Raw genomic sequence first — 26763 nt, forward strand, 5'->3', positions numbered from 1 at the left:
GATTCCGAATTTTTCGTGTTTGTTCTTGACTCTACGTACTTATATGTATGTATTTAAGGCGGATCTCTAATTGCGACCCATATCCATTGCAATCAAATTAACATATTTTTACTTGGGGTTAAAAAAACCGGGGGGGAAATTAATGTGTAGTAAATTAAGTTGAAAAGTGTTTTGGTTACTGTAGTCAAACTTACTTCTCCTACTGTAAATTAATTTACGTCGTAAAATATCAGACTTCCTTGTAAAATTAATAAGTGATTAAGTTAGTTTTGAATGATTGTAAGGTGTGAACTAAATTAAGAACACTATCTTAGAGTGTCAGGTTTAGAAAATGTCGACTAGCGAAGTATCTGTTGGAGGAAGCGGAGAAATTGTTAAAAGAACGCTTATTGGAGCTCTTCAACAGACCAGTAAGGTGAAAGAAATTTTGAGTACAGAGAAAATCAGAAATCTGGAACAGCTGGAGACGACATCAAAGCCAGAGTTTTCTGGATATCACTGTACATGAAATGAATTTGAACTGTCTTTTAAAAACAACTTTCTGCCTCACATGATATTTTTGTTAAGGATGGCTAAAAAAATAATATCCCATAATACTTCTCAATTTTGTAGATTTTGGGGTCAAGAAACCCTTTTAAACTTTTTTCCCATTTTCTTTCGCATCTTTTTAATTTGTCTTTTTTTGCCCCCCCCCCCTTTGGATATAAAGGGGAGCCGAGGGGGGGGGGGTGCGAGTATGTACTCAACGATCCTAATCACTGATTTCAAAATTTTTGCTTTTATTTCATGTTTCGTAAACACAGCCTCAAATATTATGTTCTTAAAGAGCTTGAATTTCCAATTTTCTAATTTACTCGGGAAAATTTAAATCCTCAACCAATATTCTTAAAAATTATTTAAAGATCTTTGTTTTGTTTAGTTACCCTTATATGGCATTAATTTCTTCACATAACACAAGGTACTGATTTAGGGCGTTCTGATAGTTGCTCTAATCATCGGTAAAACCGAGCCAAGGTAATTCTGCTTTCAGCTTTGAGGGGTCAATAACAAATGGCGTTTCATTGTTTTTTTTTCTGAAAACAATAAACAGCTTTAAGAAGCAAATTCTTAGCAACCTTAGCTTTCTGACGACACCAAATTTTATAAATGCATTTTTTTGTATGTTTATTTTTTGTGTGTATTTGTAACACAATATTTCTATTAGCATTTCCCCAAGGTTTCAATCTTCATCCTTCACGGTTTTAGACGGGTGGTGATGAGGAAGGATGGAGGAGAGAGGTTCGTTTCTAGTTTCACGCTGAGAGATTCTCCCTCTGATATTATAAACTTAACTCTATGGACTTCAAGGAATCAAACCTAATTTAATTCTCTTATTTCTGTCTAAAATATATCAAAGATTTATAACCGCATTGCATGACTTAAAAAAAATTATTTTAATTTATGAAAGGCACATCATTCAATAGTTTCAAGTTCTCAGTCCTTTCTTTCATTTTCCTACCCCATCAGCCTGCAATCTCTTTATTATCCCTAGCCCCGCTCCCTGCCTTTAATCCTTACTTGAGTAATATACCCCATAATATTTAATCCACTGTTGCCCTATCCACCTGCTTTATTTTCCCAAACAACCCTTTTTATTTCCCTATCCAGTCTTTTAATGTCCTCATCCACCCTTTATTTCACCATACACCACTTTATTTTTCCCCCAGGGGTGTTAATATTTTCTTCAGCAGCGAAACATTTTTTAAAGGGTTTAATGGGTTAATGGGGGTAAAAAAATATTTTTTGGTATAACATAAAAAAGTATGTAAAAACTTGCTTTTGGGTGTTCAATTTTTATTTTTTTCCCCATCCACCCCCTTTATATCTTCATCAACCACCTTTTTCTCAAACCACCCCCTTTATTTTTCCATCCAGTCCAATTCCATCTTTTCCCTGCCCTGGAGAACACAAATCATACCTCCAGAGGTTTGTATAAATACATTTAATCCTTTTTATTGCCTTCTCTTCCTTTCCTAGCCTGGAACATAAACATTACTCTCAAAAAAAGTAAATTGTCGAGTTTTATAAAAAGTCTCTTCTATGTACTACACAGAATTAATTTAAAAGCTCTACTAGCAAGGATAGATTGGAAAAGAGGAGAAAAGGGGAGAAGGGGGGGGGGGGTGCATATCTAGATACTAGGAGCTGTCATTAAGTTTAGAAATATCAATTATACTCGTGAATAAGAAGTTGATAATTTAAAAGCTCTAATTTTTGGTTTGAAAGGCAAGAGCAAAAATAGATTGGAAAAGAGGAGGGAAGGTGCGGGGGGGGGGGGGTTTCTGTGAAGGATGTGCATATCTCGATTCTAGAGAGCTATCTTTAAGTTCTGAAAATCAATTTTACTTTTAAATAAGTTGTTTTAACTTTTTCAGTCAGCAAATTTATAAAACAAAGATATATATGACATTCTTTGCATAAAATCCTGTTGTACCGAAATATTCTGTAGTATCCATAGTTTCTAAGATTTGATAAATGATATGTTTATAATGGGATATTGACCCCCCTGTTAAGTTTTTCATAAAGTGTCAGAAAATAATAAATGTTCCCTTGAGAACTCTAATTAAAGTAAACAGCAAGGCTGCCTGCTCAACTTGAAGTATTCATTAAATATAGATCAAAGAATGCCAGAAACCTGCAGTTTCTGCATAGAAACAAAAAATGAACTCAACCTTGACTTAAAATCAAAATTATACTCAACATTTATTTGAAATCAAACTGTAAACAACATTAATTTGAAATCAAAACTGAACTTTCCTTAATTTGAAATCAAAACTGAACTTTCCTTAATTTGAAATCAAAATTGAACTTTCCTTAATTTGAAATCAAAACTGAACTTTCCTTAATTTTAAATCAAAACTGAACTTTCCTTAATTTGAAATTAAAACTACTCAACTCTGACTTGAAATCAAAACTGTACTCAATTCTGGCCCAAAATCGAAACTGTACTAAGATTAGAGAAAACAGAACAGACATAATTTTTTTTAAATGCTTTCCAAGGTTCTTTCCTGTTTCTAACTGATCTAGGGATAATTAAAGACCCTGTTGGTTAGGTAAAAATATACCTGAGGACGGTTTGGTTTGTCAGGGAGGAGGCAGATGAGTATCAGGAGAAGTTCAAGATAGGATCCATCATTGATCTTATAAAACCAAGGTAAACTCCTCAAATCTCAATTTATGTCGACAACACAATTCATACGATCAGTTAAACATATGTTACTTTTGATTTATAGAGTAATAAACCGTGACTTTGGGTCCGACCAGGAGAAATATTCTCCAGTAGCTACCAGCCCTTTTCAACTTGGAAATATTGAAGGTAAACTGGGTTCATAATAATATTCATATTGGACCACTTTTTCAGCTTTTTGAATCCACATACTTACTTCCAGTAAGCATCCTTTCATAATTTTCTTTTCTTTCACAATTTATATTTCTAAAGGCTTGAATGAAAATTTGTTTTGGTATAATTTCGGGCCAAATATCTCTCTACCTCATGGCGCCCTATGGCATTTGATTTTTAATCTTGATATTTATAAAAGTTTTAAATCCCCCCAATTATATATTTTCTTGTTTTATCAGACTACTAAGCATAAATTGTATAGTAAATATTGTCTGCAGACTACAAGGGCAAATAACTAGACTAAATAAACAATACATTATATATAATTATAATTAGACTGTGTGACGGCATTCAACATAAGAAAAGTTTATTTTCCCACAAACCCTTGGAACTAATTTAATCCTTTTCCTTCCCTTCTTTTTGTCGATTCCCATTTTTTCTACTCAATGTTGTGTTTAAGAAACTTGTCTGTATCAAACAGGATAAATAATGGAAGGATGTCAATGATTTAAACTTATACAATTAAATATTCTATTAATTCCTAATTAGATAACTAATCTCATTCATCTCTTTCAATTAATGAACAATTTAATTTAAGGTAAAACTATTATCACTGAGCATTTGGGAGACTGGAGTAGGTTTCAAAGTCTTCTTTCCATTCCAACCAAACCCTCAGCAGGATATTTCAGTATCAGTGATATACTTGAGTGCAAGAAACTAGGTCAAGTCGTTTAATATTAAAGTAATATTTTAGCTATTTTTATTGAAGTATAAGAACATTAATAGAATCATAATATTTATGAACTGGCAGATTAAAAGGTAAAAAAAATCAAGGTTAGCTAATAGCTAGTAAGAAATTTTTTAAAATGTAGAAAATAGTAAAATTGGCATTTAAAAACTTAGCCTAAGATATCGTCGTTAATTAAATGACAAAATTGAAAGTTGGGAGAAATGTAGATCTCTGTGTTGCTGTAAGAAGTGTTGGTCCTGTAAAAATATTCAAGGTATAAATAATCTCTGAACCAAATTTTCAAATTAATTAAAAGTGCTAACTGTGTATAAACTAATTTAATGAAAAATCTTAACATTTTTAATTTCTAGGGGAGAGATGGAGAGGAAAGGAAAGTGAGGTTTGTAAAAATAGCCTGTGTTGCACAAATATACATATTTTATTTAAGTATAGAATCCTCTTTTAATGTAGATAATTTTGTCTCTGAATGAAAATTGTTAAATTTACGACAGCTATAAAGTTCTACTGCATACCTTTCTATTGCAGAGATGTGAAACTGTTTGATCTAACAGCTCCCTGCATAGTGATGAAGGTAGGGTTGCAAACCATCAACATAAAATGCATTTATTTAATTATCAAACCTTGATATAATGTTAATATAAATTCTAAAACATGACCAGTAGAGTTATTTAGAAATATTGTTGACAATTAATGTAGTTTTTGTGATTTAGTTAATTTTTCAAGGATTTCAAATTTAAATTACATAATGTATCAAAATACTTTTGTGAATTTAGATTTTTTAAAGATTTTGTGAAAAATTTCTACTGCTGCAGTAAAATGTCCTTGAATATAATATCTATCAACAGGGATATGGATAAAACCAGTAAAGTTTAAAAAAGAGGTGCTGAGCCAGCTTGAATCTTTTTTTCCAGATTTAGGATTCCACTTAAAAAATTATCAAAACCATTAACAAAAGTAACTAGTACAAGTTTTTTTTTTAATTTTTGGTACAAAGAATGAAAAAGCTGTTAATCAAATCAAAGTGGAAGTGGAACTCTCATTTTATCAGGAATTTTATGTCAACATTTAAAAAAATGGTTACAATGGAGCCTTTGAACCAGTTTTTCATCAATTTTTGGGACAATCTGCATGTTTCTGAACTCTATATCTCAACCTAGGTTTGGGATATGAATCTTATCGGTTTATCAGATTCCTGGATTCCAAGAGAAACAATTCTTTTCTTGGCAGACATCAAAGTCAGGTAAAGACAAGCATTTTATTTGTTTTTATAGAGGGTCAACTTTTCAGGGACATTTTTTAAGCATGCATGATATTTAATATTTTATCATATTTGTTCGGTTCCATAGTGGTTCAGGAGAAAAATTGTCCAATATTGTTCACTTCCTAGCGTTTAAGAATATGATAATCTTATGAGGAATAAAATGTAATAATGGAAACTCTTGAACGAGCTGAAATAATCTTGATGTATTCTTTAACGAAGGCCGCAGGCCTGAGTTAAAGAATGCATCAAGATTATTTCATCGAGTTTAAGAATTCCATTATTACATTTTTATCCTCATAAGATTATTATTATATCATATTTGTGAGGTTCCATGGGCACATACCCAAGAAATTATAATAAAAGATAATTCTGGTGAAATCCGACTATTTCAAGGAGGAATAGTTAACATTATGAAAGGTTGCAAATAAGTGTTATGCTCTTGTTCTGACTATCACTGTTTTTTATTTTCTAATGTTAAAATGTTAAAATCCCATTTTATAAGTAAAAATTTGTTTTTAATTTGAAAGTAATGCATGTGGTGTGATTGTTTCCTTTGTTTAGTTTGTTTGTTTACCAATTTCTAATGAACTTGCTTCTTTTTCAAGTTGATACTACATTTAAATACAGCATGTTGAATGTGCTCTGAGTTTTTTAAGATGTAGAGAAGGTATTGTATTGGGTTGTCTTAATCTACTGAACAAAATCTTGAAATCATTTACAGAAGAAATCATTTTCTGGATATTAGATCCTAAATCTTCCAAAAAGAGGAGATTAAATCAGGTTATCTAGTAATCAGTTCGACATGAACTGGTGAAGATCTTTGTCTTTTATTCATGAAGCAAGATTTACTGGTTTGTTTTCATTGATATGGAGTGCTAAGACCCCACTAAAAGTTTTTGTGACACTTGTATTTCAATGATAAGTTTTTATAAACTATAAACTTTTTCTGGTTTTAATTGTGTATCATCTCAAGCTATGCGAGATATTGTGACTGCTGACTCAGGCTGAGGTACTTTTAAAACTTTATAATAAAGTAAAAAAAAACCAATTAATTAAAATTGTGAAGACATGACAAACCTTTCTATTTTTGAAAAGCTCTGACCGTACTATTACAAATATGCAGAGATTTGCAAAATCGCATCAAACTTGATTTGGAATGAAAAAAAAACTAAAATAAAATTGAATAAAGTAGGCGGTCAGGCAGTATGCTTTGAGACTCTGTAGTTCGATGAAAATGTCCAATGGAAGACTTAAAGTTTAAAGCTCATAGTTAATTGTTTTTGGAAATGTCAGAAAAAGTTAATAAATCACAGGGGGTTCCACTCTTCTCTCAGAACTAAGGTAAAGATTTAAATGGAAATTCCTGAATTAAGATATATCAATACTTCAAAATACGAAAAAGGTAAGTGAGCATGAAAAGGTAAGTGAGCATGTTTTACTTAAGTAAAAAAAGGTAAGTTTTCATGTTTTAATATTAAAGAAAAAGGTAAGTGAGCATGTTATTTTTTAATATAAAAGGTAAGTTTGCATGTATTAATGTAAAAGAAAAAGGTGAGTTTGCCCTGTGCAGGTTGTCAGTACAAAATAATTAAGTTAATATCAATATTGATCTATGTTGAAATGATCAATATAAAGAGCGTGTAAGAATGAATATTCTTCAACAAGTGTAATAATTTCCATTCTTTAATGCTCGGAGCGTGTAAGAATATACATTCTTTCACGCTCTGGCCATGTAATATTTTCCATTCTTACACGGTCTGAGCGTTAAAGAATGAAAATTCTACACCTACAGTGTAAGAATAAGCATTCTTAAACGCAAGGAAGCGAACAATATTAAAATTGTTCCTCCTGAACCGTGTAATAATGGGAATTCTTACACGATAGCTTTACTACTATGGAACCGAACAGATATGATATAATACTTTTTCTTACACTGGGGGTGTAGAAAAAAAAGTTGGTTAAGTCTGCAAGTTGACTTTCTATTTTTCATTTATAAAGAACCGCAAACCTTTTCTTCACTACCTGGGGGGGGATTATTGAAACTTTGTACCCCTGTATTTATTTATTTATATATATTACTGGTTGTAAAGCATGTTATATTTAGTTTTGATGAGTGGAGAGGATGTAACTCTGTGTCCTGCACCGGAAAAACTATCATTACTCAGAATCCGGAAATAGGAACTTGATCAATCGCAAACAAAGAATAGATTCTAGTGCGAAACAAATACAACTCTTAATACCACAATTAAAATAAAAGGAGAAAATTTAATAACAGTAATATCAATAATGTATACCCCCCCCCCCCTGGAAAGGCCATGAAGTATGTTAAAATTCCAATATGTATATCATCTTGTGGGAAAAATTTTAAATGTTTAAGATAGGGCTGGTCTGCCTAAGTGCAAAATGTTAAGTTTTTATTATTAAAACTCTGGGAAAACTTTGCAAAAAGTTTTCTTGAAACTGCACACTGCACAGGGTATTAAATGCATAAATTTTTCACTCAAAATAAAGATATTTCTCTGCAACTATCATTCAACATTAACATTTTACAATTATTAACTAAATTAGAATACTAGCCCAACAAATAACTTCAAGAAATGTAGCTTTCCCATCATAAATAGAGGCAGTTTTCTTCTTCTCTATATTTGAATCCGGGTAGCGTCCGTATGAACACCCTAATTATAAAAACACACCTGAATTGTTCCTAGTTTAGGAGAAGCCAAGATTCTAGCAAACCATTGTCAAACTGCTGACTTTTCGTCCTATTCAAGAATGGATGCTCTTGTTGCAAATATCAATCCATCAACCATCAGTCAGGTACTCAAATCAGCGACCAGATGTAATGATTAGGAGAAGTGGTTAAACTATGTAGATTAAGTTAAACTATTCATTGAATAGTCCCTGATAAAACTAGTCCACTTCAAATTAATACAGGCCAACTTCAACTTTTTAAAACTAAGAGTACACATTTTTTTCAAGAAAAACTTAATTAAAAATTATCCAAACATTTTTTTTCGTCATTTTTCTTTTCATTTGGATCTGTTATTAATTCTATAAGGTTCACAATGTGTTCTCCCTGATGGATGAGTTGAACAAGGTTTACCAGGACAAGGAGGGAATGCTTCTCACCAACCTTTATGGATATATCACCATGCTAGACATAGACCAGGCTCAGGTATCTTTTCTCTCTGTTATTAACATTATGTTAGTTCTTGAATATTGATAGAACGTTGGGAATATACATTTCTGTTTAATTATTAGTTCGTTCGTCTGTTTGGATGATAATCCAACCTTGCTAAAAATACGAGTTTGTCTTTTACCAAAATCAGAAGAATGTTTGTGAAAGGAAGGTTCTGTTATTATTGTTAAAGTTGTCATGATAGAGCAAAACTAACTTGTGTTTTATCTTCTATAAATTTAGTATTTTATTATCTGGATACTGCTAGAGCTGCGACAGAGTAAATGTAAACCCACAAATTTGTTCCTTTTCAGCCTAGAAGATCTTGAGTTATTTTATAAAAGGATTATTAAGTTGTCAACAACTTTGTTCTGAACTTGCCATCTTTTTAATTTACTGATTCTATATTTCCTCTGGATCCTTTTTCCTCCTAATATATAGTATAATATAATAGTTTATTTTACTACTGAAAGTATTAATATGATAAGCATGAATTATATAATTTAAGTTGTTTTGTTTTCTGATCATTTTTGCTTTCGATCCCTTCTCCTCAGGTAACTCTCTTCCAATCCTCTTACCTCCCAATCCACTTTCCTTCTAATCCACTTTTCTCCTGATCTTTTCCCCTTGATGAATGATGATCTTTCCTCTTCCTGATCCATTCCTCAAAATCCTCTCCTTATGATCCATCTTATCTTCTTTCTTAATCCTGTCTTCTTTCATTCAGCATTTCCTTTGGAACATTTCCTCCCAATCCTTCCTCCTGCCCATCCTTTCTTCCCATTCCTGTCTTCTCTTCTTATCCTCTCATGCTCCAGATCCTCTCTTCTCCTGATTTTCTCCTCCTGTGAAAAAGCTATATTTTACAAATAATTTGGCAGTACTTATATTAGCACCGATTTTTTTGCAGCGCCAATGCAGGCAGTACAGAGGAAACTGAAAATTTCTGAACTTTAAAAAGTGTGAGATAAATACTGGTTCAGCTTTAAATCGAAAAGTTTAATGAGGTTCAACCTATCTTTCCTTTGATTGCAAGATGATAATTCTACCCATATATATTAGCGTAAGGATCTAAAACTTTGCCGAAAATTCAAATTATCTTATCTTCAAATTCTTTTTGATAAGTTGGACTTAAAAAGAATTTTGAGATTAAGTGCTTAATCTGTGGAAAATAGCATACTTCTAATTCTGCAATCTATCATCGACCAAAAGCAGGCTTATAAAGATCAGTTGAATTTTAAAAATATCCAAAAGCATTTATCTTATTATATCAGGCCACAAAACCGATTAACTTTACAGAGACCAAACTCCAAGAATCCCAGTCCTAAATAAATATCATACTCAATTACTAACTTAGTCAGAATTTAAATAGATTACATCATCTGTAATTTGTAATTCAAGGCTCATTGCAGGTTCCAACCACATCTAGATGTGGATGCTGTACAATGCCGTACAGACCAGATGAGGGAACAGGACATCCCTGCTGTACCAATATAGATTGTAAAGAGTACAGGTAAGATAATTTTCTGCTGTACCAATATAGACTGTAGAGAGTACAGGTAAGATTATATTCTGCTGTACCAATATAGACTGTAAAGAGTACAGGTGTGATCATTTTCTGTTGTACCATTATGGACTGTAAAGAATACAGGTGTGATTATATTCTTCTGTACCAATATAGACTGTAAAGAGTACAGGTGAGATAATATTCTGCTGTACCAATATAGACTGTAGAGAGTACAGGTAAGATAATATTCTTCTGTACCAATATAGACTGTAAAGAGTACAGGTGAGCTAATATTCTGCTGTACCAATATAGACTGTAACGAGTACAGGTAAGATAATATTCTACTGTACCAATATAGACTGTAAAGAGTACAGGTAAGATAATATTCTACTGTACCAATATAGACTGTAAAGAGTACAGGTGAGATAATATTCTCCTGTACCAACATAGACTGTAAAGAGTACAGGTGAGATAATATTCTGCTGTACCAATATACTGTAAAGAATACAGATAAGATAATATTCTACTGTACCAATATAGACTGTAAAGAGTACAGGTAAGATAATATTCTGCTGTACCAATATACTGTAAAGAATACAGGTAAGATAGTATTCTTCTGTACCAATATAGACTGTAAAGAGTACAGGTAAGATAATATTCTACTGTACCAATATAGACTGTAAAGAGTACAGGTGAGATAATATTCTGCTGTACCAATATAGACTGTAAAGAGTACAGATAAGATAATATTCTGCTGTACCAATATACTGTAAAGAATACAGGTAAGATAATATCTGCTGTACCAATATACTGTAAAGAATACAGGTAAGATAATATTCTGCTGTACCAATATTAACATCCAGGCACAAACTAGATTCTTATATACACAATATCCAGGCACAAACTAAGTTCTTATATACACAACATCCAGGTACAAACTAAGTTCTTATATACACAACATCCAGGCACAAACTAAGATTCTTATATACACAACATCCAGGCACAAACTAGATTCTTATAAACACAACATCCAGGCACAAACTAAGTTCTTATTTACACAATATCCAGGTACAAACTAAGTTCTTATATACACAACATCCAGGCACAAACTAAGTTCTTATTTACACAACATCCAGGCAAAAACTAAGTTCTTATATACACAACATCCAGGTACAAACTAGATTCTTATATACACAACATCCAGGTACAAACTAGATTCTTATAAACACAACATCCTGGTACAAACTAGATTCTTATATACACAACATCCAGGTACAAACTAGATTCTTATTTACACAACATCCAGGCACAAACTAAGTTCTTATTTACACAACATCCAGGCACAAACTAAGTTCTTAAAACACAACACTAAGGCGAAAACTAAGTTCTTATATACACAACATCCAGGCACAAACTAGATTCTTATATACACAACATCCAGGCACAAACTAAGTTCTTATATACACAACATCCAGGCACAAACTAAGTTCTTACATACACAACATCCAGGCACAAACTAAGTTCTTAAAACACAACACTAAGGCGAAAACTAAGTTTTAAAACTTAAGATCTAGGCGAAAACTAAGTCTTTAGAATCACAATATTAAGGCGAAAGCTAAGTCCTTAAAATACATCATTAAGGCAAAAACTAATTCCTTGAAACACAGAATTTCGGTGAAAATTAAGTTCTCAAAAACACAACATCCAGGGGAAACCCTAGTCCCTGAAAACTCAACATCAAGGCGATAACTAAGTCTTTGAAACACAATATTAAGGCAAAAGCAAAGTCCTTAAAATACAACATTAAGACAAAAACTTATTCCTTGAAACACACAATTTAGGCGAAAATTAAGATCTCGAAAACACATCATCCAGGGGAAAACCTAGTCCTTGAAAACACAACATCCAGGGGAAAACCTAGTCCTTGAAAACACATCATCCAGGGGAAAACCTAGTCCTTGAAAACACATCATCCAGGGGAAAACCTAGTCCTTGAACACACAACATCCAGGGGAAAACCTAGTCCTTGAAAACACAACAACAAGGGGAAAACTAGAATATGAAAACAGATGATAACATTAATATTTAATTTAAGAATTGCATTCAAAACATCAATAGATAGAAAATAGAACCATCAATAATTAAACTCGCTTTTAATTGAGAAAGGTCAAATACTTCAAATTAATTAACTATGGTAGTCCGCCAAGGTAGAAGAGACATAAATTGAACATTTTTGGTCCAAATTTAGGTAAAAATGTATTATTCTTCATTACCCGTTTGTTGTATATATTTAACCATTACCCAATTCTTCCTTAATGTGTTTTCTTAATGCCAAACCTTGAAAAGCGTCATCTTTCTAATTTAATGATAATGAGTATGACGGGTATTTACATTAAAATCATTTTGTCCCTCAATGTGGGAGAAATATTAAAAATAAAATTTTAACTGGTTAAATCTAGACACTAATGGAAACCGAGTTTTTGAGCGAAAAAGATGTAATTGTTTAAGCTTGGAATGTTGATGTTGATAATGAAAATAGACAAAAAAATTCCCGGCCTCAAAGATTTTTGTTTAAAAAAATAGAGAAACTTGTTTTCTAGGTGCACATCTGCGGACAGACATGAGCTGGTCCAGTATGATGTAAAGGTTGATATTTCTGATGAGACTGGCACCCTTCTCAAGTGTATGCTTCGTCCTGAAGTATTGGAGAGGTTTATTTCTTCATAAATAGTTTCTTGTCCGGTTTAAAGATATCATTTGATTTTTTCTATCCTGCAGCAGAAAACGGTTTTTATGGTTTTTTGTTTTGTTTACGTTTTTTATTTCGTTTTTTTATTATAACGTTTAGATCATTTGGAGTGAGTGGAAGCGACTTTATGGAATTATCAGATGCAAACCGAACCTCGTTCAAGTGGGAACTGTTCCTTGTTCCTCTGAAGCTCTCACTTGCTATCATTCTGCCAACCCTTGACAGGAAAATGTTCTCAGATATTTATCAGGAAATTGTTAAATATAAGGGAAATAAGGGAACAATTATAAACTAAGTAAAGATCTTATTGCATGGCATTGAGACAAAAAAATTTTTTTTTACATTTTGAAGTTTGAATTGTGGAACGACGTACAAATTCTAATTTTTATCTACAATAATGCGATATTAACTCAATTGCCTGCCACTCCTCTGAAACAGGTCGTCTTGCTTTAACCTCCCTCTACCTACTTTTCTTTCCTCAAAATTATCAAAAAAAACTTCTGAACGATTTACTTAAATGAATTAAAAAAAAGTCTTGAATAAATTTCCCATTCCAAGGGAACTTGCCTTGATTTTCTAATATATCTTCTCAAACTGATGTTTAAACCTTCATTTCAAACCTTGGCCTGATTGATTCATCAAAGCTAATAATTTTGAAATATCATCAGGTTGTGAAAATTTAAGAATTAGAACATTTGAGTATGAGGCAACTAATCAGTAACATTTTTATTCCTCAAGAAACCGTCACCGGTAATAAAAATAATCTGAGAGAATATTTTGATAAGGCGGAACCCGATCATCTGTATAGTTCATATATCTCCAGTTGGGTCGGAGGAAATATGTTCGAAAATGCCTTCTCCTGTATTCCAGTAACATCCTGATCAGCTGCTCAGCTGTTAATACTGTTCATAGTTCAGCTGGGAATCGAGGAATCTTCAGCTGTTTATTTAGGGGAATAAATTATAATGAATAGCAAGAAGTAGTTAAACAACGTAGAATAAGTTGAACCGCTTCTCTTGTGTTCCGATTTAAGTTTATTAGAAGTGGTTTTACACTTAGCCTACGTTATTAAACTATTTCTTGCTTTTTATTAAAATTTAGCCCGTGTTCAGTATTATCTAGTTAAGCTGTAAAGTGTGATCCAGATTAGAAACATTAAATCTTTCCTTAGTATGGGCAATCAATTTTGCTAGATGAACTTAAACAAATAGTAATCTTATTGTTTCTCTCGTCAATCATTATGAGAAATTTGACTTATTTATCGGGATCAGAGACATATACCAACATTTATGATTCATATAAATCTGTTCCAAGATTCCTTTCAGTCAATCAATTCAATATAATCAGGTTCTTATTTAGATGTTTTAAAACTTTTCTCACGTAAAATGTTAACAGTGGTCTGTAACACTGCAAATATCAATTTATGCTAGACATTAAACACTTTTTGATAGTAAACAAATTTATGTGTTATTTATTATATAAAAAATTTGACCAAATGAAATTAACCTATGACAGTTTTTTTGTAACTATTAGTTTTCTTAAATGTGTTAAATTTGAATTTGTTATGTAAACTCAAGCTAGTACTTAAAATGTCATAATTATTTTCAGATTAATTTAACAAATGGTTGAAAATAGCATCCGTATAATCTAATCTGTAATATACGAGGTAACACGAATACTAAATCAGGAAATTCAAGAAACTAATGTAAACGATCCAAGAATAAAAGCAAACAAATAATAATTTGTTAAATGCCATTGTTACCCTAAGAGTTGCGAACCAAAATTGATTTTTTTTGTATAGAATTTATCTCAATTTTTGTTTGAATGTAGACTTGTACGGTGTATATGTTTAACTATCTATTTTTCCCCAGACAAATTCGAATAACCTGATACAAAGATAGGTTGGTTAATTAAAAAATATCATAAAAATGCAAATGACGAGAAAGAGCTGTTTTGAGTTTCTTATTTGTCAGCTAAATCGTTTTTCTTAATTTGAACCTTTTAAAACTTTAAACTCCTTAAAATTTTCTACCCTAAAAATGCCAAGGTTTTTTCCCTAGTTTTTTAATGTACATATGCAATTTTGTGAAACCTCTACAGCTTATTTATTAGCATTGCAACTCTCTAAGGGGTGTTTTTAAGGGGGATTTAGCCTCCATCGGGGGAACCCACTAGTAATACAATTTAGATATTTTAATATTACTAGCTATTTGATAACTAAATTTGTATAATTTTTTTAAAAAACTATTTTGTACTTTCTTATTCTTCCTCACTTCATCGTAAATTTCATAATGAACGTGCCATAAAGTAATCATCGTGCTATAAAGTTAAATTAGCTGTACATTATAGCACCTGTGCTAGAAGGGTTTGATTGGTTCCCGGATTTCCTCCATAAATTTTTGGATTTTTCCAAAATATTTATTTTCAATTGAAATGAAAATAAAATTGAAATCAACTTTATATTTTGGCTTCTGCTTTGTTTCAAAGCGTATTTTATCTAGATATAGCCATTGAAACAAGACAATTACACAAACGTTTAATAAATTTACCTATAACACTGTTATTTTGGTTCGCAGTGTTATAAAGTTTTCGGACAGAAATTTTCTCTTTATTGAGGTTCAAGCCTTTTTAATGTTGTCCCGAGCTTTAGGAGAGGGACAAAATATAATAATATAAATATTAAAAGGTATTAAATAATGAGTTTCTTCTTTTCATCTTAAAAATTTACATTTACATTGTTTTATGACTTTTGGTTTCTTTTACAAATTAAGATATGTCCGATATTCGTTCTCGTTAAGTTCTCGAGTGAACGTCGCAAAACCTTACAAAACGTCTTTATGTACTTGTTATGCTTAGTTGGACACCGAGTTAAATGTCGTTCAGAAGTAGTATAGAGGAGTAAAGCATTATATGTACACCAAAGAAAGGAGATATAAAGGAGGATACTTACACTTTGTCTTCAAAAGGCCTATCTGTAGTGTAGTGGGGGGGGGGGATGCCCAAAACATAAAAATGAAGTCTGTTTTAATAAGTTTAATTTTCAGGATGGAGACTTTGTTAGGGTCTGATCTATCTGTTGGACCCATGACCCTGGTAAACCAGAAGGATAAACTGGAGGAATCTGCTGAGCAGAAGAGGGAGGGAGATAAACCTGTTGGACCCATGACCCTGGTAAACCAGAAGGATAAACTGGAGGAATCTGCTGAGCAGAAGAGGGAGGGAGATAAACCTGGATCATTAATAGTTTCCAATATTCCAGCCCTACTCACCAATAAGGTTATTATTTATTCCGAACTGTACCTTTTGACCGTGCAGGGATATATAAACTTTATTTTCCTTCAACTTTTATTCCTGTTAGGTTCGGGAGAGGGTTGATTTTTTAATAAAATGAGTTTATGAGATTATCTTGTATGCCATAGGGACATTCGTAGTGAAAATACAAATAGGCTTTCCGAGCGCTTCGTAAATATTGCTTTTAAAGCGCTCATTTTTCTTTAGACGTTGATAGACAGATAGATTTTAAAATATGAAGGCAACATTTTTCACTATTAATTGGGGTCATGTGAGTTACCACAAACATTTGGGCTCAATCGGTTTAGCGGTTTTGACGTTAAATCATTTAACGGAAACGGACAGAAAAGAATTTTTGAAAAAACGCCGAGCTTTTTGATGAAAACTGCCTCAAAAATATTTTTTAACATTTTTCTGTTTTTGAACAAGATTCAAAAAGTTTGATTTTATAATGTGTGGTTTGGTTTCTATTGTATGTTTATTGACTAGGGAGTATGGAGACTGTTCTCAAAACACGGAGAGGTTATCAGTATGGAGTTTGATAAAAACAGACCAGGTTCCTTTCTTTAATTCTCAAAGACTAACACTAAGTTACTTTATTGGTTGGACTGTAGGAACGTGATGAAGGATTTATGAAATGTCGTCCTTTTTGTTCCAGAAATTAGAATCAGTCCACGTCCTTCAAGATTAGTTTTAAAATTTATTCTCAATTAAGCAATTCAATTGTATTGGAAAATGTGACTACTTTTAAATAGTTTTTGTTATACGCAAAATTCAGGAACTGAGAACTCAAGCAGAAGAGCTTTTATAACCATGTCAACCTTCAAGCAAGCCTTTGATGTACAGAAAGTGCTTAACCGTGCTTCACCTTTGCTTCTCAATGTGCATTTTAAGGTACAGAAAACCATGCAATCCTATAAAATTAGTACTACAACCCCTCCCCCGTTATGAAAGTAATTTTTTTTCCAGAAGATATACGCAATTTTTATGGGGGGTTTATTCGCTTTATTGGGTACAATAAATGATTTTTAGGGGAGAATCAATGATCTTTTGGGTAAAAGGTATCTAAAATAATTTTAAAAAGTTGACTTTTAATGTATAGTTTATCTTTTTCTTCCCTCCAAATCAGCAAAAATGAATCCCTCGGTCACAAACATAAGATTTATTCATATCTATTGAATTCAAATTCCCTTTAATTTCAGGGATTTAATGGACATTCCAACCTTCTGAGCAACACTCTTCCAGCTAAGGTATAAAGTAGCATGGTAAGCGGTCACTTGAGTTTCAGATCTTTCATTATTTCGGTTTTCACTATTTTCAAAATGCAAAATGAGTTGGTATACACATGATGCACTGTATCATTTTATTTCTTTATAATAATGTTAGTTCATTAAAAGTTAGTACAATGGAACCTGGTCAATATAGGAAAACACGATTTTTTTCTTAAAGAAAATTAAATTTTTAAGTTTAGTTTTTACTTACTGTACACTGAGTTCTTAAGAAAAAATCAGTCTAGCAGAAAGGTTAAAATCTGGATACATTTGTTCTATGAGGGAAAATTTATTTAAAAAAGTATGGGAAAATAGGCAACTTACTGTACAATTACATTAAGTATTTTAGAAAAATATTATTAGTGACAATAAAATCTGGATGTCATTGTCCACCGAGAAAAATAAATTTATTTCCTCACAGCTAGGAAAATTGATTTTAAAAGTTATTTAAAAGCTTTTGCTTCACATTGGAGAATAATTTATTTCCTTAATCTTGTTTTTTCAAGTCTAGTTTTTTTCTTCCAAGGGACAATTATTTTGAGTTTTTGAAGATGAAATTATTCTCTAGAATAAATAAACTTCTAACTGTCTTAATATCTAGGATATATTTGGCCCTGAAGATGAAGAAGAAGATTGGGATGTGACTGCTGAAAAGAACGTAAAAGAAAAGACAAAGAAAAAGGTCATATTTCTATTTTATCATTAACTAAATAAAAGCTTTTATCGCATAATAATTTCAAATTTTGAGTTTCGAGGGTTTAAAATTAAAAAAGGTAAACTGTTAGAAATTTTCAAAACAAAAACTTATGACTATGTTTTCTGTGTGTTATTAAACTGGAGTTATTTCTTTATTGGCAGCCGATATTTCCAAAAATTTCCTTCCCGGCCTTGTTTTTCCCTACTCTGAAGCCAAATCAGATTTAAATATTCATATATTTAAGTAATTAATTAAGAGGGATCCCAGTAAGTTGCTTAGGATCTAATCCGTGTTGATGTGGATCCTTATCCTTTATCTACGTGCTAAAAGATGGATCTAGCTTTTAATACAATTATTCACAGGAAGAGAACAAAAGAAAAATGTCAAATTTTTTTTGACAATTTTTTTCCTGAATTTTAATCGACCTTAAAATTCCACGGATCCTCCTTAATTGTTTATTTTAATTTTAGTTTTTACATTTAGCTAAAAAGATGTTTGAATATCAGGCGTTGATATAGCAAGGATACACATAAACATGGAAACGAGAAGCTGTTGATTAAAAAAGCTTCTCTTTGATTGCTCGTAAACTTGTGATTCGAAAAAAACTTGCTAAAATTATTGTATTGAGATAATCGCCTACCACTGTAATAAAGCTCTTTGCCTATAAAATGTGTGGCTAACTATTTAAAACTGTCAAGTTTAGAAAACCATAAAACGTACTTCAAGCTCTTAAAGCAATATTATTACAGAGTACCTTTATGAGTAACCATACAAATGTTCAACTCTCCACATAGTGCTGCTTTTTGAAGTTGAAAGGGGGTGGTTCTATAGTTAGTGTTAGGCATGTTTTTAAACAGAAAAGATTTTCTTTCTTTCTAAACTCTCATCAGAAATTTGACGAGTTCAGTAAATTTTGAAATTATATGTTATTACAGTTTTCATAAAGTTGGCTTTGACAGAAGATATATGTACAGGGTGGTCCATAAAAAATAGCCCCAATAATCTTTTTAAATGACTCAAAAAGTGCTTTTGCATATAGTTTTTAATTTTAGAAGGGGTCGTTTAAGTAACATTTTGTAATTAAATGCTTCCGTTTTGCGTAAAACTATGTCAAATGTTTGAAAACCTCGCAGTTACTTTTAAACAGTTAACAATTTTTATTATTCTGTTCAAGTCAAATCTATATTGTAGATAGATATTTATCTATTAAATTATTTCTTAAAGAGGCCCAATCGCCCAGTCCTAAGGTCCATTAAAGCTGATCGCAACCAAGGGGCCGGGATTACTGCAACCTCTCTTCTGAGCACATTTTCGAGTCTTATTTAACGATTTAAAGGGCTGAAAGTCCCTAATCCCAGTTTTTTTGGGCCACCCTGTATATTGTAATGAAGCAAAAAAGTAGGCAATTACAAATGTTAGATCACATATATTTTTGTTTCTAGAATATTGTAACAGAGAACGGTCTGGTTTTAGATGAAGATAAGTTCTTTGAATCAGATTCTGAGGATGATTTGACCCCAGTTACGGATATCACAAGTAAACAGGATAAAGTTGATCTGACTCCTGCTAAGGATATCACAAGTAAACAGGATGAAGTGGATATGACTCCAGTTACGGATATCACAAGTAAACAGGATATAGTTGATCTGACGCCTGCTAAGGATATCACAAGTAAACAGGATGAAGTGGATCTGACTCCAGTTACGGATATCACAAACAAAAAGGATAAAGTTGATCTGACTCCAGTTACGGATATCACAAACAAACAGGATAAAGTTGATCTGACTCCTGCTAAGGATATCACAAACAAACAGGATAAAGTTGATCTGACTCCAGTTAAGAATATCACAAGCAAACAGGATAAAGTTGATCTGACTCCAGTTACGGATATCACAAACAAACAGGATAAAGTTGATCTGACTCCAGGAAATGAGAACACAAACAAACAAGATACGAAAGATATCATTCCAGTAAAGGATATCACAATTCATCAGAATGATGATGAATCCAACCTAACTAGAAATTCTGAAAAAGCCAATAAGGAAGAATTGACACTCAAAAGACGTCCTTTGGAGAAAGAGAATAGTACACCCACATACACACCTGCCAACGTTAAGAGGGAAAAGTCCGGAGCAGTCGCCTTGAAAGCAAAGCAACATATACTGCCGAACACGGCAGAAAAAAACTTCTTAGTAAATGATAGGGCAGCCATACTGAAAGAAGAAAATCTATTCGGAAAAACAAAGTTCTTTATCGGCAGAACACAAGGTTAATGTTAAATTTTTCATAATTTGCACAAATTGAATATTTGGAGATTTCTTTTGAAAAAAAATATGAGAAATCTTCTTTTTAAATTGTTGACTAAGATAAATTTCCGAAAAAATAATAATTGGACCACTTGATGTTGTAATATTTTTCTAATATTTTATCTTATTCACAATAACACACCAACTATAAATTGGAAATAAAATTTTATTATAAAAAAATTTCTTAGAAGTTTAATAAAAAGGAAAGATATTAGCGTTAACCTTTTTACACCCAAATATCTTTATCTTCCATTTTAGCTAAAGTTGGCACTAAATCAGGATCTAATACTTACTTAATATTTAATAATTATTGCTCATTTAGAAAATAACATTGAAGGCTCTACCTGTTCTAAATCTAGTATTGAGAATAAAGAAACCAAATCTACTGAACCTGATACTGAAAATACTTGTTCTACTGAGATTGTCTCCACCAAAGAATATGGAGATGGTCATTCTAATAATTCTAAAGAAGCTGATAACTGTATAAAGATTAAAAGTTGTATTCCCAATGTGGATATCCCAAAACTTAATGAAACTAGCTCTTTAAATCTAGATGAAACCAGTTCACTCACTGAATCTGGTTTTATGAAAAGAGATGAATTCAGTTCAATCACTGAATCTGGTTCTATGATAAGAGGTGAAACCAGTTCACTCACTGAATCTGATTCTATGAAACTAGATGAAACCAGTTCAATCACTGAATCTGGTTCTATGATAAGAGGTGAAACCAGTTCACTCACTGAATCTGGTTTTAATAAAAGAGATGAAACCAGTTCAATCACTGAATCTGGTTCTATGATAAGAGGTGAAACCAGTTCAATTACCGAATCAGGTTCTATAAAACTAGATGAAACCAGTTCACTCGCTAAATCTGGTTTTTTGATAAGAGATGAAACCAGTTCAATCACTGAATCAGGTTCTATGACAAGTGAAATCAGTTCACTCACTGAATCAGGTTCTATGAAACTAGAAGAAACCAGTTCACTCGCTAAATCTGGTTCTATGACAAGAGGTGAAACTAGTTCAATCACCGAATCTGTTTCTATGAAACTGGAAAAACCCAGTTCACTCGCTAAATCTGGTTCTAAGAAACTAGATGAAATCAGTTCACTCACTGAATCTGGTTCTATGAAACTAGATGAAACCAGTACATTGACTGAAATTGAGTCTATTAAACTAGATGAAACCAGTTCACTCACTGAATCTGGTTCTTTGAAACTAGACGAAACCATTTCAAACACTGAAGTTGCGAAACTAGATAATATATGTTATTTGACTGAAGCTGGTTCCATAAAACTAGTTGGGGGGAACTTGCTTGAGATTGGTAACGTGATTCAGTCGCCTAGGCCTTCTGAAATTGGTCCGATTGAAATGACTGAATCTATTAAGCCTGAAAAGGTTTATGCTAGAGAAACAGAATTTTTAAGTCCTCAAATAGATTCCACAAAGATGAATGAAACAAATGTGGAGAATGAACCCGATGAATTTCCTCGTACATATGCTATAGAAACTGAAAATGAAAATCAACGTGAATTATTTTTTACAGAAAAGATGAGCCATTCAGCAGATAACCTACCATTTATCAATCAAAATAGTTTTCATTCTTCTACTGATTCTCAAGAGATCAGTTCCTCTCCAGATTTACCGCTCCTCATTGACGATTCAGAGAATGATTTTTATTCTTTATCTGAAAGTATGGACGAGCCTGGAAGCAACCCAAACCCTGTCAAGAATAAACCTAACCCTGAAAACGATATTACGCTTGTTAAAACTGATGTTAATGCAGTTGAAGACGCATCAAACCTAGAATCCTTAGACAAAGGTCAAAATCTCCAGCTTCCTCCTGTACCAGCACCACCAATAAAATCTTTTCTCTTAGCCAAGGGAAGAACTGAAGTTATGTTAATCTCCAGCCGTAACAATTTCCCAGAGGAATTCTCCGTTCTACCTGTCAGCAATGGAGTTAATAAAAGCGAAATCAGAAATCTTCTTAATCAACTAGAAGATAAAGTGGTGATACTAAAAAGTCCCAGGTATCTGTATATTGTACATAACATAAATCTAATAAACTTTACTCTCTTTAAATGTTACATCTTTAGATCCAAGTCGAGTGCAGTAGTCAGACATAGGAGCCAACTGTTCAGAGCAAACATTATCAAGATCTCTCCAACAAATGGGTCGATAACAGGTTTTTTAAAGATTTAAATAAGTATCTATTCTTTCAACATAAAAAATTCTTCCTTGAAAATTTTTATATTGCAGTTTTTGTGCAAGTCAATAAAAACGTACTTGATTGTTAATACTTATTCTGTATGTTTAAGTTACATATCTGTGTGTTTTAGTTGATCTGGTAGATGAAGGTGACATAGTAACTGTAAAGTGTGATCAAGTATTCCGTATACCTATCCAGCTCTGGTCTGTACCAGCTACCATAACCACACTCTCCCTCCATATACCAAAGGAAACAGGCCACATATGATAATGTGGTTATTTAATTTTTTAATTAAACTTTTAAAATGGAGGTTTATTATCATGTTTCCTTGGCTCTCCACTTCTCTCTTAATTTAGAAGTACAAAAAGTTGATGGAAATTAAAATAAAGATGTAAGTTGATTTGAAATTTTTGATGTTTATAAAATATATCTGGTCCGGTAGTTTGAGTTGTGGACGGATAATGACACTAAAAGCTTGATGACCTTCATCCAGAACCAGGTCAAGTAGATTAATATCTTACATCATATTCCTCGATATTACTGATCCGTATCCGCAGCACTTTCTGCAATGTTTCTCAAACGATTGTGCGTCCTCTTTTTACATTGTTAACTTTCGTAAACTTAGATGAACTCTTCATGCATCGTTAATTTTATTAATGTTAGATCAACAGGTTTGACACTAAGTGCAGAAGCAAAATAAACGACATGTATTTTATTTTAGTTTGAAATCTTTTATGTTTTAAACTTTGTCTGGGAAGCTTTTGTTTAAAGGACTGTAAGCGTAATTTCAAGTGACCCTCCATGCAATGATGGCATCGTCCGATTCACGACAATTCACAACTTAAAAACTTTGTCTGATCAATTATGTATTAGATAATTAAGTTTTTAGTTTGGAGAACTGGTTATTTTTAATTGTAGTTTCTATACAAAAGTGACTTGCGCATTTCTACTACAGGGAAACATATTGGAATTATCAGAATTTTACTCTGTTAAACATAGAAAATTGACAACATATTCCATATTGTTGATTAGGTAAAGGTTTTAAAGGTACTGTCGTATGGATCTTTGCGTGGAGGGGTCACTTGAAATTACGCATTAAGAAAGTTTTGACTTCCTTGCATGCAACCAAATAAGTCTTCTATTCTATCTCTCGGGTGTAATATGACAACTGAAGTTAGTTAAATATTTCTCTATTTAAAAAATGATGATGAAAGTCATTAAATTGATTATGACAGGATATTACTGTGTATGTGAGTCCAGTTAACCAGGAGAAGAATATCCAGCTGGTTAACCTGTACCTGGAGCAGAGAATATGCAAGGATATATTCAAGTTCATCAAAGATAAAACCTTATACACAAACACACACAATCAGACTGAACCCAACCTTGAAGACCCTGATCCTGAACCTGAGCAAGAACTTGATAACTCTGATGAACTCCAGGCTGGAGAGGGAAGTAAGATTGAACCTGTGGAACATGTATCCAATATGGTTGGGAATGGAAGAGGAACCTTCACCCTATCACATCTCCCCAGTCGATGTATTCCTGGTGAACTAGGACAACTCTATACACCTATATCTCTGCAATCTTCTTCTCCAGTGTCAAAACCAAAATTTAGTTTTGACCCAACACTTTACAGTGAGGAACCACCTCTAGAAGAACCTACGCTATCACTTCCTTTTGAGAGTCCGTATTCGCAGCTCTCAGCTACGTTCTCAGAGAAGAAATTATTTCTAAACGATATGTTAAAATTGAAGGTAATTATTTAGTACTAGACATTAAGTTGCTCCCCTATATATATTAAAAACTTCCAGACTTCATTTTATAAACATTCCATCTGTTATGGAGTTATATTTTAAATCCTAACCAACCGTAAACCACCCTGTGTGTCATTTAAGATCCAATAAATTTATTTTATTTTAGACCCAACCGTTTTTATTAAATCAATGTTTTTTTTGCATTCAAACAAATAAACCAGTAGACATAAAGAATAAATAAATAACATTTTGCTATTTTATATTAATGGGATAAAATACTGTCTAGGTTCGAAGTGAAGAGGAGTATCTGTTTCTTGATTTTGGAGAAACCAGTGATATGATGTATCTGGTACCTGTTCAGAACAATATTGATAGTTTAGACTTTAGCAAGCTGGATACAGGTTAATTCAAGACCAGTAGGATAACCAACTTGTTAAGTTCAAGCTTTTTTGGAAGCTTTTTAGGAAATACAAATGGAAAGCAAGACTAATGGCTGATTTGACACAACTACTACACACATGATTACACTTGAAACATCCAAAACATTTATGCCGGGGTATATATTCTTGAAAAATCATGCCTTCCCCAAGAAGTTTTTTTTAAGGATTTTATTTGCTGATTTGGAAAGATAAATTATATTTTGGGAGAAATAGTACAAGAAGTATGAAAAAGGATGAAAAACTTGCCTTTTAATATCCAAGTTTTGATTTCCCCCTCCCCCATCTTCAAAATAATTCTTAATAATATATACCCTTGCAATTATTTATGACTAATAATTTACTTTTTTATGCTAAGTTTCCTAGTTATTACATATCTATTTTCTGATGCAGGAATGCTGGAGAGTGGATTGTATCCACCATTGAAAAGACAACCTGAAGTTGGAGAAGTTCTTGCTGCTCCCCGTAGATACTATAGTGGAACTAAATACATCAGGTAGTCAGAGGCCCAACTAGCACTTTTGCTAGGGGGGGGCAAAATATTATTTTGTAATGGTCTGGTTGGGGGAGAGGGGTTAAGGTGGGGCGTGCCCCCACCTTCTTTCTAAAAAATGTTCTAAATAAAAGTGCATTTTTAAGGGTTTGAAGTCGAAAAAAGGAAATTTTCAGTTGTTGCATACAGATTTGGCTTTGTTTAATTAAAATCGTTTTTTTCTTGTTTTTTCAACAAATTTATACTTTAGTATACTATAGTTTTAATGTGAACGATATGATTCAATTCGTTGAATGTGTACGTGAAGCGCAAAAGAAAAGTTGTTAAGTACCCTTTTAATTACAGAATTAATTTCAAGAAATAATCATTTATATGTTCTGAAAAAAAACATTAAAATATGTATAAACCATAAATAGTTTCAAGCCTGTTTAAAACGGATGCATTATCTTAATCATCTACATTGAAAAAGGACAGATAATTTTACGTTTTCTCCTGAAGTTATTGAATTTATGATTGATCATTCTATAAAATTGTACGGATTGTACGGATTGTTTTTCGAAAATTGTACGGATTGTACGGATTTCTTCTGAAAATGTACGGATTTTTGTACGGATGGGTTCAAAAAAGTTTTGGCCACCCTGATTCTAACCAACATTCATTAACTTATTTCATTTTCGAATTTATGGAAGTTCTGTCAAAGAAGATAAACCCTATCAGTTATGAAATATGATAATCAGTTAGAAATTTGCCAGGTTCAGAATGGTCTCTAGATTTGGAACTGAGTTTTTGCCACAAACTCAAATATTCTAATCCCTAAATCTTTGCACCGAGTAGTGTAAACCTTTGATGTTTCAAACTTAGATTATTTTACCAAAAGAATTCAAAGTTTCAAAACTATAAATTTGGGTTGCAAAGATAATGGGATTAACATATCAGAGTTTTTGGCAGTACTGAGTAATCTGGAAAAACCATCCGGTGCACATCTAGTTAGAACTTAGATCAGTATATTCTAAGTACACTTGTACAGTTTGAACTATATGAACTATCAACAGTCAACACAAATACATTATATGTTTACAATAGCCTTTAGCCTTGAGAATTATGAAAAGATAAAAATATTTTTTTAACTAACTATAGCATAATTTCTACAATAACTCTATTGGTTTTCTAATCCCTGTGAAACTGATATTCGCCATTCTTTTTTTTATTCTAAGGGGGCCCCTCTCAGGTGCTAGGCGAGGGCGCGCGCCCGGCCGACCCCCCACCCTAGTTGCGCCTCTGAGGTTGTTGTAACCCATCTTATGTAATTCATACTTCTTAAATGTTTTTTATATTGAAATAAACAATTAACTCTTAGGGTTGAAGTTCTCAAGTTGTTGAAGAACGGAGATGTTAGAGTGAGAGGAATTGATTATAAATACAGGTTTTGATTTTTTGTAAAATATCGTTACAAGAGAGACCCTTCATTTAACCA

The 26763-nt window shown here is 32.4% G+C and overlaps 3 protein-coding genes across 9 annotated transcripts in view; 2 read left to right on the top strand and 1 right to left on the bottom strand.

Moving 5' to 3' along the window:
• The window catches only part of LOC111695868 (opioid growth factor receptor-like), a 765-nt gene extending 684 nt beyond the window's left edge, over window positions 1–81 (bottom strand). The window contains exon 1 of the mRNA XM_023465331.1: window positions 78–81. Coding sequence (XP_023321099.1) covers window positions 78–81 — 4 coding nt within the window. The remainder of the gene's footprint in view (window positions 1–77) is intronic.
• Window positions 82–138: 57 nt separating this feature from the next.
• Window positions 139–14434, top strand: LOC111695864 (meiosis-specific with OB domain-containing protein). 2 transcript variants are annotated; one of them, XM_023465327.1, is made up of 17 exons: window positions 143–415; window positions 971–1014; window positions 1246–1347; window positions 3128–3193; window positions 3273–3355; window positions 3978–4100; window positions 4322–4383; window positions 4481–4509; window positions 4656–4701; window positions 5288–5370; window positions 7496–7569; window positions 8105–8208; window positions 8450–8566; window positions 9982–10082; window positions 12677–12787; window positions 12925–13050; window positions 13611–14434. In XM_023465327.1, the coding sequence occupies exons 1-17, from the start codon at window positions 332–334 to the stop codon at window positions 13696–13698; spliced, it is 1443 nt and encodes a 480-aa protein (XP_023321095.1). In that variant the 5' UTR covers window positions 143–331; the 3' UTR covers window positions 13699–14434. The 2 variants fall into 2 exon arrangements, with proteins under 2 accessions (XP_023321096.1, XP_023321095.1); XM_023465328.1 differs by lacking the exon at window positions 12677–12787 and having other exon boundaries at window positions 139–415.
• Window positions 14431–26763, top strand: part of LOC111695862 (uncharacterized) — a 20466-nt gene continuing 8133 nt past the window's right edge. The window contains exons 1-16 of one of the 6 annotated variants that reach the window (XM_023465323.1): window positions 14431–14491; window positions 15870–16101; window positions 16606–16672; window positions 16895–17010; window positions 17319–17366; window positions 17989–18069; window positions 19527–20352; window positions 20713–21761; window positions 21825–22423; window positions 22490–22578; window positions 22733–22851; window positions 23045–23101; window positions 23838–24359; window positions 24646–24760; window positions 25190–25292; window positions 26647–26712. In XM_023465323.1, the coding sequence (XP_023321091.1) occupies window positions 15871–16101; window positions 16606–16672; window positions 16895–17010; window positions 17319–17366; window positions 17989–18069; window positions 19527–20352; window positions 20713–21761; window positions 21825–22423; window positions 22490–22578; window positions 22733–22851; window positions 23045–23101; window positions 23838–24359; window positions 24646–24760; window positions 25190–25292; window positions 26647–26712 (4088 nt within the window). In that variant the 5' untranslated portion in view covers window positions 14431–14491; window position 15870. Of the gene's footprint in view, window positions 14492–15869; window positions 16102–16605; window positions 16673–16894; window positions 17011–17318; window positions 17367–17988; window positions 18070–19526; window positions 20353–20712; window positions 22424–22489; window positions 22579–22732; window positions 22852–23044; window positions 23102–23837; window positions 24360–24645; window positions 24761–25189; window positions 25293–26646; window positions 26713–26763 lie in introns of all 6 variants that reach the window. The other 5 variants (XM_023465325.1, XM_023465324.1, XM_023465321.1 and 2 more) reach the window with 5 other exon arrangements.

This window comes from Eurytemora carolleeae, unplaced genomic scaffold (assembly GCF_000591075.1).
Source record: "Eurytemora carolleeae unplaced genomic scaffold, Eaff_2.0 scaffold122, whole genome shotgun sequence".
In the NCBI taxonomy this organism is placed as follows: domain Eukaryota; kingdom Metazoa; phylum Arthropoda; class Copepoda; order Calanoida; family Temoridae; genus Eurytemora; species Eurytemora carolleeae.